This window comes from Eleginops maclovinus, chromosome 11 (genome assembly GCF_036324505.1).
Source record: "Eleginops maclovinus isolate JMC-PN-2008 ecotype Puerto Natales chromosome 11, JC_Emac_rtc_rv5, whole genome shotgun sequence".
Classification (NCBI taxonomy): Eukaryota; Metazoa; Chordata; class Actinopteri; order Perciformes; family Eleginopidae; genus Eleginops; species Eleginops maclovinus.
The window spans coordinates 10,052,268-10,065,583 of NC_086359.1; the positions used below are offsets into that span (position 1 = coordinate 10,052,268).

The 13,316-nt window shown below is 39.8% G+C and overlaps 2 protein-coding genes across 2 annotated transcripts; one reads left to right on the plus strand and one right to left on the minus strand.

The window, feature by feature from the left end:
- The first annotated feature begins 2,069 nt into the window (after positions 1–2,069).
- abhd11 (abhydrolase domain containing 11) lies at positions 2,070–8,752 on the plus strand. The gene is made up of 6 exons (XM_063895066.1): positions 2,070–2,315; positions 3,692–3,827; positions 4,197–4,370; positions 4,968–5,138; positions 5,727–5,908; positions 6,616–8,752. The coding sequence occupies exons 1-6, from the start codon at positions 2,200–2,202 to the stop codon at positions 6,749–6,751; spliced, it is 915 nt and encodes a 304-aa protein (XP_063751136.1). The 5' UTR covers positions 2,070–2,199; the 3' UTR covers positions 6,752–8,752.
- Positions 8,594–13,285, minus strand: bicdl2l (bicaudal-D-related protein 2-like). The gene is made up of 6 exons (XM_063895065.1): positions 12,583–13,285; positions 11,814–11,933; positions 11,572–11,730; positions 10,490–10,569; positions 10,263–10,383; positions 8,594–9,286 (listed from the first exon to the last, which is right to left on the minus strand). The coding sequence occupies exons 1-6, from the start codon at positions 13,123–13,125 to the stop codon at positions 8,945–8,947; spliced, it is 1,365 nt and encodes a 454-aa protein (XP_063751135.1). The 5' UTR covers positions 13,126–13,285; the 3' UTR covers positions 8,594–8,944.
- Between the last annotated feature and the right edge of the window lie 31 nt (positions 13,286–13,316).

A 13,316-nucleotide genomic window follows, 5' to 3' on the forward strand; every position in this document is an offset into this window, starting at 1 on the left:
ATGAAATATTTAGGAACGTTTAAGTACTGTATAGGTCAACTGTAATATCACCATTGCTTAAATGAATCACTCTGAAAATATAGATATATAAATACAATATACCACGTAAAAAGAGTTTCAGTTTGAAGTCAAACTGGGACCTTTCCATTTGAGTCTGTTTCCTTTCTTCATAGCCAGAGATGTTTCATCATTCCAGATGCTTCTCTTGGAGTACAAAATGTTAAGTGTGTTTCCATGCAGGCACTATAAAAAGAAGCAAGTTGAAAACCAAGACAAATAGTTTCTTTGCTGTGTTCTGTGTAGCATGAAGAGGACCTGCCGTTGACTGTGGGGACGCTCAGCTTCATTACACAGTAAAGAAGGAGGGCCACATTACTAAGGGGGGAAAAAGCAAAGATGAAATGTCAGCAATATCACAGCATTTTCAAGTAAAATAGAAAAACAGCCTCAACTTTTTAACTGTCATTGACACATTTTCTTGAACCAGCTCGCCAATTATGAAGTTTATTATTCAATATTTTATCAGTCTTTTAATCTTTTTTAGTTTTGTTCATTTAACAAATGTTTATTGGATTATTTATTTATTACTTATTTGTTTGTATATTGGAGGATACTTCTACCCTGCATAGATACTATATCCAATTTGAAATCAATATGGATATTTGCATGCATGTTATAATATCATTTGTGATTGTGTGATTAAACACTTAATATGGTTGTTGTTGTTATTATTAGTATCACTTGAATTATTTTACATAAAGGCAGCATTTCAAATAAATGCATCACTTGAGATTGGATAGTATTGATGTAAAAAGTAGGTTAGCATTATAAATATTGAGTTGGTAGTGTTTAATTAAAAAACATATTATGACACAATGTTTGATGTAATTAAAAGTGCACACTCATCCACTGATACTCTTATCCTGATTCGGGTCTGTACTGTGATCTCCCCGGCCTCTGTCTCATGCTGTCACTATGGTGACGGCTCACAGTATGCTTTATCCCAGCAGACTCATCTCCCATAGCGATGAGTGTTTGGAGACGCAACAGGGGAGGCCAAGCTCTCCAGACACAAAGACTGAAGGGTTGTTTTTATGTGCCTGTATAAGAGGAGCCATGAACACATAAGAAAAACAGAAACTAATACAGAAAAAAAGTAATATTCATCAGTAAACCGTACAGAAAAAAAACTATATACAATGCAGTAGGCCTAGTAGTACTCCAATGGTGCTTTAATGTTTTCCAAAATGAATCAGCAGTTTGGTGAAGGTGACATTGATGAATCGAAATAACTTCCTGTTTTTCCCCATAGGCTTGTTTGTTCAAAAGAATAAATTACCTGTTCATCTACTGTGAGCTGTTCTCACAGTGGGAGCCACTGACAGCCAGAGGAAATCAGTGTGTTGTTGATGGTGTGGTTTACTGTGTGCCACTGTGCCGCCTCCCAGTGGCTCAACAAGTAAAGTGTATATTTTTTCATCTGTTGCTGCATTTTCCCCTTCTTTTTTGCCGAGATGCAAGGAAGGTGCATATAGACTTACATTCGAAAAAGAAACAGTGTGTTGCGACTAAAGCAGTATTAACTGTATATTAATGCAAGAGATTAAAAAAACACTTTCACTTGTTAAATCCAAAACATGTGAAGTCCAGGGTCGTTTTCAATAAAAAATACATAGATAAAGCAAGGAGATGAGATATTATTTTACACATACATTCAGTGCATTGTGTCACCGGTTAACTGGGGGCTCAAACCTATATACTACATACTAAATTCTCCAAACAAATCATAGTACAAAACTACTGTCCAACGCATGCGCAGTTCTTCGTAAAGTACGTCGTTCCGGTGTGCTCTTGAATCACTACACTTATGCACATTAGTTGATTGCTCGTCTTCAACCACAGACAATGGTTTACTATCAGTAACTAAATAATACAAAAAATAAGGAAACTATGAGTGATAAGGTTATTTTTAAGAAGCTTGAGAGATTAAAATCTGAAAAAAGCACGCATTACTGTTGTGCGTGCTACGTCATGACGCAGCATCAGCTGTTGACGGAGAGAAACTCCATTCAATCTGGATCTAGCTGCTCACACTCTCACTACCGACTCTCTGCAGTTCCTGTGATCGTGTTTGTGCAGCCGATGGTTTAACGTACACGCTGTTTTGTCGAGAGGTTTGGTAACGGAGCATATGCTGCCATGAGTGCTTTTTGTCGTCTGATCCAGAGGGGACTGCCGTCGTGTCGTTTATTTGCCGGTCAGCAGCAGGATGTGTGCGGTGCGGCTCTCCCGGTCCGATCAGCCAGCTCATCCAGGTATGAGTGCTAGCTCTCCGGCTAACTGATGCCCTCTGTCAGCCTTACGTGTAGCGTGGTGTGGAGGAGGTGCTGAGTGGACATGACATCCCAAATATATATTTAAAAACAGCCCGTTATTCAGTCGTAGGATTTGATCATCGTGTATTATCTTTGTATCTTTAGAAACCGTCAACGTATACTATTTACACAAATGACATTCAGGCTATGGTTAGCAAGAGGGTTAACCTGCAGTGGAGACATTCATATACATTCCGGCTGTCTGCTTGATCATATTTATTTACGTAGATAAATAAAAACTATATGTGCTGTCATGTTTATTTAGTACATGCTATGCTATGCTACTTGCAAGCTAAATTATCAGCTTATTTGGTCAACCAAGCTAAAATGGTCGTTGTGTAAGTGTAAGCAACACCCCTTTAATTTATCTCATCGTTATACATTTTTCAAAACATTTTAAAAAGCTGGTTTATAATGGAATTGTTTTTAAGTAGATGCCCGTAGTATTGCGTTATACTGGAACTGGGTAAACAAATCATTTTGTTTTACATTTCTGTTATTCAACTCAATTAGCTTTATTGGCATGATCATAATGACACACAGTGTTTTTATTGCAGGATTATACTGAGGTTGGTATACCTATTTCCATCTGGGGTACACATTTAAAAAACACCTCTTGGTATGAAGGTGAGATTAAGGCTACACCCATCTACATATCCTTCCAAACAGGCCTTTTAACACCTTTATTGCAGGGCTATGGGTTTAGCCAATGCTATCTAAATAACAAATGCTGAATTATCCAAGTAAAATGTAAATGTTTATAAATGAGTAAATTATTTTTTAGTTAAAACGATTAATCAGATAGTCAATCAACAGAAAATAACATTGAGTAGATTAAAAGCCATGTATCCAACAAATTGGCCAAATGCTTTATGGTTCTAGCTTCTTAAATGTGAATGTTATGCATATGTAGTTGTTTTCTTCTCCCTGTATTCCCCTATGTTAACATCTACAGTGGCACATTTGAAGCCAATGACAATTTTACCTTAAATATTCATATAAGAATATTTAAATGTTGTGTTTCTATTTAGGAAACTACTTAAACCTGTAAAAAGCAACATCATTTTACATGTATGCTTACATTTGGTTGTACCAGTAGGTGGAAGCAAATCATTTTAAATAAACAAGTGACAAGTCACATAACAATGTTGCCAAAACCTTTTTCAGTTTGAATGGGTCTACTAGACCACTCCATGACAGTTTCATAAGTTTGCAAAATTGTATAACTTACACTTATTAATGTTCCTTTACTAGTGACATGATTCTCAACATTAGTTGTTTTCTATGTAATCAACAAGAATGTTTTTCTTCCCCAGCCCAGTCAACTTGACCTATGATGTCTTCGATGGGAAGGGAGATAGCACTCCCCTGGTGTTTCTGCACGGTCTTTTTGGCAGCAAATCTAACTTCCACTCAATAGCCAAGTCCTTGGTGCAGCGCACAGGTCGAAAGGTAATGCAGTGATGAAGACATCACACTTGTCTGTTGTTACACCAAAAACAGTTTCCCTTTATGTGTTTGAGTTGGTTCTCAGCAGCCTGACAATGGCCCTCAGTTAAGTGCACACTCAACCAGTGTGCTGCCAGTCATTTGATACAACTCTTCAGCAGTCTGTACTATGGTAATAATACTGATAGAGAATCTGCTCTTTGGCTTCCTTTAAGTATCTCTTCACCTCATTTATACAATAAAGCCTTTGTCAATGCCCTTGCCTGAGCTGGAACCAACAAAAAAAAAAACAGATACAGCTCACATAAAAGTGTTTTTGTTTCTGCTCTGTTGGCTTTTTCCAAGTGTCCTAACTGTCCTTTGTCCAGATAGGTGCTGACTGTAGATGCCCGCAACCATGGTAACAGCCCTCACAGCCCAGAGCTGAACTATGAAGCGATGGCCGAGGATTTGAAGCACCTCCTCGCTCAACTTCACATTGAAAAATGCGTCCTCATCGGCCACAGCATGGGAGGAAAAACTGCCATGACGACCGCCCTGACACAGGTGAGCAGCTGGGAAATGTCACCATGATTTAATGGGTATCATTTGACCTTTCTCACTCTAAATTCTTGTCCTCTCTGAACTGTATAATCCTCTGTAGTTCATGCCAAACCTAGCTGTCATGTTTCCAGTTTTTCATTGGTTTCCCGACTTTGACATCTGTTTTCCTCCTTGTTTCGGGTTGCACAAGGTCAATTCTTACTAGCCCCTATATAAATTGTTTAATTTTGTAGCTATTTAATAAATAACAATATCAGTACTGCACGTGTGCTGCTTTTAAAAGAGGTGAGAGAGGTAAGATAGCTCACTCCTTAGCTACATACATCAGCAGCTCTGAAAAGTGTTCAAATCTTTCTGAACTTTTTACAAGCGCAACATGCCATTGTACTTTCCCCAGCCAATCCTTATTGTTAAGCCCTGGTATACTGGGCCATCAACATTGTAATAGTATACATTTCTATACCAAATTAATGGTATAGTATGTCATAAATCACCATACAAACTGTCATAGCATAGAAGCCTTTTAAAAAAGCCCCAGTATAGATAAACTAAATTAAAGTAAATGTGTGTTAACCGCTATATATGTGTCTCTGTTTGTAGGCTGGTTTGGTGGAGAGGCTCGTGGTGGTGGACATCAGTCCAGCCCAGACCTCAACACGCACCAACTTCCGGTATTACATCAAGGCCATGCAGGAGGTGAAGATCTCCAGCGACATCCCGCGCTCCACTGCCAGGCGGATGGCTGAGGATCAGCTGCGCAGTTTGGTCAAGGTCGGTTTTTGATTTCGCACTACTCACTGTTAGAAATAGTTATTTTACTTTTCTTTAATAAAGTTTACTTAGCATTTAATCTCTGTGTAAGTGTACCAGGAGTGCAATCAATGTAGAATCGAGGATGAAACCCTCTTTATTTGTCACATACATGCACACAGCAGAGCACACAGCAGGGCATAGGAGGTGAGATTGGTCCTTAAGGGCACCACAGCAGGGCATAGGAGGTGAGATTGGTCCTCAAGGGCACCACAGCAGGGCATAGGAGCAGTCCACTTTCTATTTTTTTCAAGTCTGTTCGGGGACTTGAACCGGCGACCCTACGATTCCCAGTCCAAGCCCCTACTTACTGAGCCACTGCTGGACATTGACATGACAATGTCATTACCTGTATCTGATATTTGATCCTGCAGTAAATAATAATTGACCGGCACCTTGGCATTGTAAACTTTAAAGTGAGTACCGGTAGTTAATAGTCCTCCTAGTGAATGTTAGTCTGATATGCAGGAATATTTATTATGGCCACTTTGAGGTCAAACTCTGAACCAAATCAGGGTTATCATAATAAACTGTCCGTCCATCCCTCAGGAGCGCTCGGTGCGTCAGTTCCTACTGACGAACCTGGTGGAGCAGAACGGAAACTACGCCTGGAGGGTCAACCTGGAGTCCATCTCGGCGCACCTTGAGGACATCATGAGCTTCCCCAGCTTCGACACTGTCTATGACGGACCGACATTGTTTTTGGGTGGAGCAAGCTCTGCATATATCAGGTAAAAAACTAAAACTTTATTTCTTGTATGAGCAGATTGCATAAGCAGAGAGTACTGAAAAATGCTACATATTATAGCAGTAATACTTACTTCCAGATCTTGTTCCTGAACTGAGCTTTACATGACACAGAGTTAAGAATAAACTCAACTTCTGAAAAAAGAATTCTAAACAACCTAGTTATTACTCTGAGGTTTATTGTATAGCAGCAGAACAACATCTTTGAGTCTTAGGCTTATATTTACCTTGTATTTAACTTATTCTGGATTGATATCCCAATTATCAAACAGTTCCTGTACTTACATAATGTTCTTATATTTGGTGTTGATTTGCAACATTGCCATCAATCAGATCTTCTTAAAGCCCAAGAGACATCAAATGGGCATAACATGATGTGTATACTATATGTGTGTGCATATATGAGATTGATTACAATCTAAAACGGGTTATCAAACTGAAAATCCATTGCCTGTAACCCTATTAATATATACTCTTTACGTATACAAAAAATAGAAAAAAACAAAAGACACATTTATAATTTTACTCGGTAAAATCCTGAGGAAAATCATCTCACCCTCTGATAAAATCATAAATCACTCAATTAAGTTTTTTTCTGTTAAGTGAAATGTTCCTCTTGTCTTTTGTGCTCACACATCATCCTGTTTTACCTAGTAAAATCTAATTCCTATTTCTATATCCCCTGATCCAGCTCTGACGATTACCCAGAAATCCAGAGGCTGTTCCCTAACGCTGACATCCAGTACATCCCAGATGCGAGCCACTGGATCCACGCAGATAAACCCTTAGATTTCATCAGCTCCGTCAGCTCCTTCCTTCAGTCCTAGCTGCCTGCTGCCTCCACCTCAGAACTTTTTAACGCACCCCTGAGCGTGAAAATGACGGTTAGTATTCAGCAGCTTCAGCGAGAAGGAGTTGTTGATGATGCTAATATTTGCCAACACTGGACCAAACTCGCCCTTTTATAGCAGTCAGTCCTTTTAACAATGTTAGTGAAGCGTAGCAACGGTCAACTTTTCTTTTGTGTAGTCTCTGCCAGACAGGTAGTGTTACTAGATGTGTTTTCATTGATTTACAGGTCAGTAGGTAGACAATATATAACATAACGGGGCTGTTTAAGAGTTAATGTACTAATCCAAAGAAACATTGCACACTGCTTTCGTGATGTTGAAACATTAATGCCAGTACAATAGCGAAGTTGCATTAGGATAACAATAACGCGGGAATGCTGAAGAGGACCAGCAGTCGGGGTTTGATATGAAAGTTTTGACAGCACTGGAATGAAATGAATATTGTTTACCTGAGCAGTTGAGTGAGGAATGTGCAAAGCAAAAAATGTGGGGTTTTCTTTTGCACAAGAGAGTTTGGTATCGTGTCAGAAGGTCCAAGCTCTGCAAAGAGGCTGTAATGCAGGTGGTTTGTTGTAGAAACAGATTTTAATGTTGATAAGAGTAATATATACAATATATTGTTCTGGATCTTTATTTCTCACATCCTCTTCTCTGTATCTGCTGACAGAGATGAGGATTTACATTTCATTGACTTTGCCACAACTCGAGTACATCGAGAGCGCTGGTTATATTTTTATCAAGATTATCACCCATGAAAACCAAGCTGAAACATATAAATGCAGAACTGTCAGAAACTTTTTCCTGAATATCTCAGGTTATAGTGGATATGCTAATTATTAACAATGTAAACTATTCTCCTGTCTGTCTGGCAATAAGCCGTGGTAATGTCGTTGTGTATTTGGTCCATCAGTGTTTTATTGAAACATGTTTTACTGAGTTATTTTCCGTGTCTTGCTTATCTACATAGCCAAGGCGCTATATGGGTATCTTACAAATATATGCTGCAGAAATGTATGTTGTTATCTAATCGTACTAGTGTTAATATTAGTTCTGTTTCCATGGGTTTGAGCGTTCTGGTCCAGTAGTGAAACTGCCATCTTAATGAATAAGCAGGGTGTTGTAAATGTGTGCCTCTTTTGTCAAAAGCTGCTTTTCTCTATTTCTCTAAAACTTGATAAAAAAAATAACAAATCTTTTATTTTACAACTAGCAGACTTTAGATTGGCAGCTGGATTGCCAGTTTTGTGTGAATTTTCTCACAAGGAAGCTTAACCGATGTCCCTTCATGGCGCTAGATGTTTTACTGTCAGTGTTTTCTGTCCGTTTGATGTGAATACCGAAGTCTAAAAGCCTTCAAATGATCAGAATTAGATGAGTGAAATTCTCCTAATGGTGTTCATTTTACAAAACTCCAGATTGTAGAGAAGCACCTCCTCTTCCTCCTCGTCCACAGGACAGATTTTTCTGTCTGGGTGGTGGTGAGGGGGGGGGGGGGGTGGAATTATCTTTTAAAAGAGAACTCTGTGTCATCAATATAGAAGAGTGAATTTATTTAATCACATTGAAAAGTTGAAGACTGTAATCATCTGTGCACGAGTGTGTATTGTTTTACTTTGAGCATGCCTTTTCTCTCGTCATCATGTGTAACTTTGTGCTTCATGCGTCTGTTTGTTGCCCGAAAGTGGCACTCTCAGTCTAGATAATCTGATACATACATTTAAAATAAATGTGGACAAGGAGCATAATGGATTATATATATTATTGAAAGTGTACAGACGGAAATCCTACAATAAAATGACAAATCTGCAACAAAGTGTGTTTGTTTTTTTCTCTTTTTAATGCAACTAGCTAAAGTGCAGACAGTGCAGCATTTAAAGTGATGTAGTGGCAAAGAAACTGCAGTTTGACTCAGCAGCAGGTTTGGAAGAGCTTTTGCTTAAGACATTGATTTATTACAAAATGACTGGAATATCAGGAAATAAAGAGTAAAGCATTCAAGTGTTACAATATTAAACAATAACATGGCTCATGTATAATCAGATTTACATTTTATACAAACATGACTCAAAGATCCAAAGCATGTTTTCATACAACAGTGAAGATAAGCCACACATTTTGACATGAGCATTGTGCATCAGAATAAAAGTACACTGCCGAGTCATCACTGTTTTAATCCAGTGAAACGACCTGGAAACCTTTGTCTGCCTCTGGCTCCGGCTCCACTGCATCCTGGTCATAGCGGCTGCTCTTTGGCCTCCTCAGCTTGTCCATCCAGTTGCGCTGGGGGGGAGGCGTGCTGGGAGTCGGAGCAGTGGAAACAGCGGATCTTGGGACAAAGATTTGTTTGGAGTTGGTTGTGGGAGGAACGGGCGTAGATATGGGGAAGTTGGTTGGCCGCTGGATGGGCGGTTTGTTGCTCCTTCTCAGGATGCCCAGGCGGGAGGGCTTCTTCTGGGCCTCGGCCTGCTGCTGAGCCAGCAGCTGCTGGTGGAGCATCAGCTGAACGTCCTCCTGAGTCAAAGGAAACAAACAGGCTGTCAGAGCACAAGAAATACAGACTTTGCCTACAACCTAAAGTCTACATAAAAATGTCCCAAAAAATGGTCATTAAAGTTTGTATACCATGCCATAAAAAGTCATAGCTTGGTATAGTACGTAATAAAAAGAGTCTATTGTTTACTAGGTTTACAAAAATAAAAGTATAGTATGGTAATAAAAACATCTTTAAAGTATGCCATAAAAGTTAATTGTATAGTATGACATACAAAATCATCCTGCACACGTTTTTGTATATTATGCCATAGAAAATATTGACAAAGATGACAAGATAGTATTTTATTTAAAGGAAACAATAGGATTATATGTCACTAAAAAGTCACAGTGTAATAGCACATAAAAGATCATAGTATAGTTTGCCATATAAAATTGTGTGTGATTTGTTGACTTTCTTTACAGTGGATTTCTGTTAAGTTATTGGTTGAGAAGGATTTTACTTAATATTGTAACAGTGGTAAAATAATTGTAGTAAGTCAACACTTTCTGCCTATGAGGAATATGTTACAGAACAGCTACGGGGCTTTCTTATTTATTTATCTATTCAACTATTTGAGTTGGCTAGTTGGAATATATGTGTAGTCCAAGTGTACAGTGATGTAAAACTCCACAACACAGTGCAGTGTAGATTCAGTTTAACCCTGCAGAACACATCAGCCCGGGGACAAATCACTGTGGCAGGAAACCAGCTGGCAGTAACGCCTGCATGTACTGAATGAAATGTGTTTGGATTTTAATTGCAGTTTATTTTGTGTGTATGTTACAGCTGAACATGTTTAACACTAATAACATGTGTGTCTGCTTATGTGTGTCTTTACTCGGTCGTACTTTACGCTGTTTCCTTTTTGCTCATAGTGACTCAATTATGTCTGTGACAACACTATCACCTTGATCATTGACTGTTTTCATCCGTGTTAAACATTAAAGTTTTTACCTTCCAGTTCTCAAGCTCCAGTGACAGCTCCAGGCGTTTCTGTACGGCTTCCAGTAGCTGATTGTTCAACAACATCAAGTCTGTTTTACTTCGCAGCAACTCGGCCTCCATCGCCTTCTTCCTGCAATGCGGAACAGAAAGAATGACACATTTCTCTAAATAGATTCAGGTTTTTCCAGCTTCCTTTTATTCCACCTAAATCTGGATTAATTTGTGTGTGTACTCACTTCTCTATGGCCTCGTCTCTGTCCCGTAACGCCTGCTGCAGGATAGCGCTTTCCTCTCCTTTTCCATTTCCAGATTTGGACTTGAATGAACAAACAAGGGATGTAGGTTATGTATTGTCATATCTTGTTATCTTCGTCTCACCTAACATGAATTTGATGCAATGCAAGCATCAGTCACAACACTGCCTTTTAAAACTGAAGAAAAAGACTGTCGCCTTTCTCTAACATGCAGTAAGAAAAAGCTCAGATCACATAAACCTGTCACTTGTAAACCTGTCAGGCCACATAGCTGAGCGTCGACACTTTAACAATGAGGAAGGTGCCTCATCTGCAGGGAATGTGTGCCTCCTGCGTCAGCTGTGAAATCTATGCACGGGTTTCAGTGATTATTTTAAGGCTTGTAGGTCATTAACTACCTTGTTGACAGTATAAATTCCTGACTGCATTGCCAAAAATGTTCATAACAGTCTTCTGGGATGTGCGGATGGATACCTCAGATGCCACTTTGAATCTCTATTTATTGGTTAATCAACACCTCACTCAGTGTTGCCTTAATTAATTGAAGAGAAGATAGTGAGTGTGAACCTCAACACATGCATTTGTGCCAAAATCCTAATATTTAAAACACTTGTAGCGCACCTGCGAAAGTGTAGGACTGTATGCCTTTGTGTTATAAATAGTAAGGTTTTAGGAATAAGTGCATGTTTGTGAAGCAATGCACAAAATAGTTTTGGTGTTGTTAAATGCACCCCCCATTTACTTTCTTTACTTTACTGTCTTTGGATTCTTGGATCACCATGGAGGCGTGTTAGAAAAACAGATGTGTTTAAGCTAACTCAGGGTGAAGTATAGCTTTACCAAGATTCGTTTTAGGGGTGCAGTATTTCTTTAGCATAGCCATATTTTTGATAGAAACTTAGACTCAAAACTCATGATTTCTCAGTGATTAGTCACTTTCCTTAAAGTTTCCCTTGTATGAACAAAGCAAACATTAATCCAGGTAACATGCCAGCTACAATCAACTAAAACAGAGCTATGAAACATGATAAGGGTGAGGAGCTTTATCTCAGTGTGTGCCCTACCTGTTTGGTGTGACTCAAGGCCAGTTTGCAGGCCACTGTCTGCAGCTGGGCCAGGGACGCGTCCAGACGGTTTGTCCCAGGAGTGGGTTCAGGTGTGCTGGACTCTGACTCTGTGAGAGGGTGCAGCAGCTTCAGAATGGATCGAACCTCCTCTGTGACCTGGAGTATGAATAAATATAAATAAGAAACCTGCAGAGTTCTGTTGATGTAAACAAACCCCTTGTGCTGTGTTGGACATTCACCTTCTCTCTGTGCTGGCTCCATCCTGGCCCTTCTCTGCTCTCCTGGAGTTTGTCCACCTGCGCCTTCAGCTTGATACTTCTTCTCCGGGACAGCTCCACCTCTCTTCGCACTTCTTTTAACTGCAAACAGTTAACAAATCACATCAGTACATTTTTTCCCCACTTTTTGCTGTGTAGACAATTAAAGGCCTGCATACAGAAAGTACAACCTTGTGACATTTCTACTCAGTGTAAACAGATACTGCTTATCTAGAATCTTGGGTGAGACTGTGGACAATAAATCCAGTCATACCAGCTTAGGAGTTATTCAGCACTTTACAAACACTGCAAATATGCACAATTGATTGCATTCATAGAACCTCAAAGAGGGATAAAGATAAATAATGGACCTTTTCCTAGCAACACTGGTTACATATTTACACTCATAACCACAAATCAAACCCTGCCATCATTGGCTGTAAAACCCTTAAAGGTGTTCACACCAAACTGAAGTTGCTGTGCTCTCAAGTCAGAGCAACACACTGATTCTGATCAGAAGTTATGTTGCACTTCTTGGAACAACATTGCATCTTTAATTATGTGTGTTTGTGTTTAGTCAACTCTTCTGTGACTGTTCGGACTGTCTCCTTCCAGTATAACAGGTTTAGTTGTCTAACAAGACTTGAGGAAGAATAGATTTAAATTCATGCACTGTGAAAGAATGTCTACCAGGTAACCAACAACCTTTCTCTTATTCAATTAGACAGGCTTATGAAATGTGTTATCCTACCGTGTCTGAGACATGTCCCAGTGTCCGGCGTCTGCCGAGTGGCCTGCCACTGTCGACCAGGTCTGGCAAAGCTCTGTTTATGTAGCTTCTCTGCAAAGGTCTCCTGGCTTCACCCTCGATGGACACTGACTCTGAAGAGTCCCTGGCCCCCTCTGAGTTCAGCTCCCCTGGATGATCTTTCTCCTCAGAAGAGGAGGCGCTTCTGTCCTCGTCACCAGTTTCATCTTCTCCAAAATCTGATAAGTTTAACTCAGTGATAAGGAATGAGTTTTTCAACAGATCTGCAAAAGTCCCTTCATCAGAAACTTGATCTTCCTGCTCTGAGGTGTTTTCGGGTTCCTTCGGGTCTTCTGGTTCTGTTTGAGTCAAGGAGGCTTTTGGTTCTGTTGGCACGACTGTAGGTCGGTAAAACGGGTTTCTGCTCCTGAGCGAGCCCAATTGATTGTCCTCCATTCTGTTCAGAGTGGAGTACAGCTGAGTGCTGGTGGTGAAGGGAGGCCTCAGTCGCTCGTTCAGGACTGAGAAAGGCTGACCATGGTTCATGATCCGCTTGGAAGAAGTCACAGGCAGAACTAAGGCAGTTACACCATCCGAAGATACTGTCAGACTAAATACAAAAAACAAAGAGCAAGAAGAAGACAAAAATAAAGGAGGGAGGTGAAAAACAGAATGTCTCCAAACTCGTTTTTCCTGACTAGTGTGCGTCTCTTCACATGACATGATGTGATGTCACT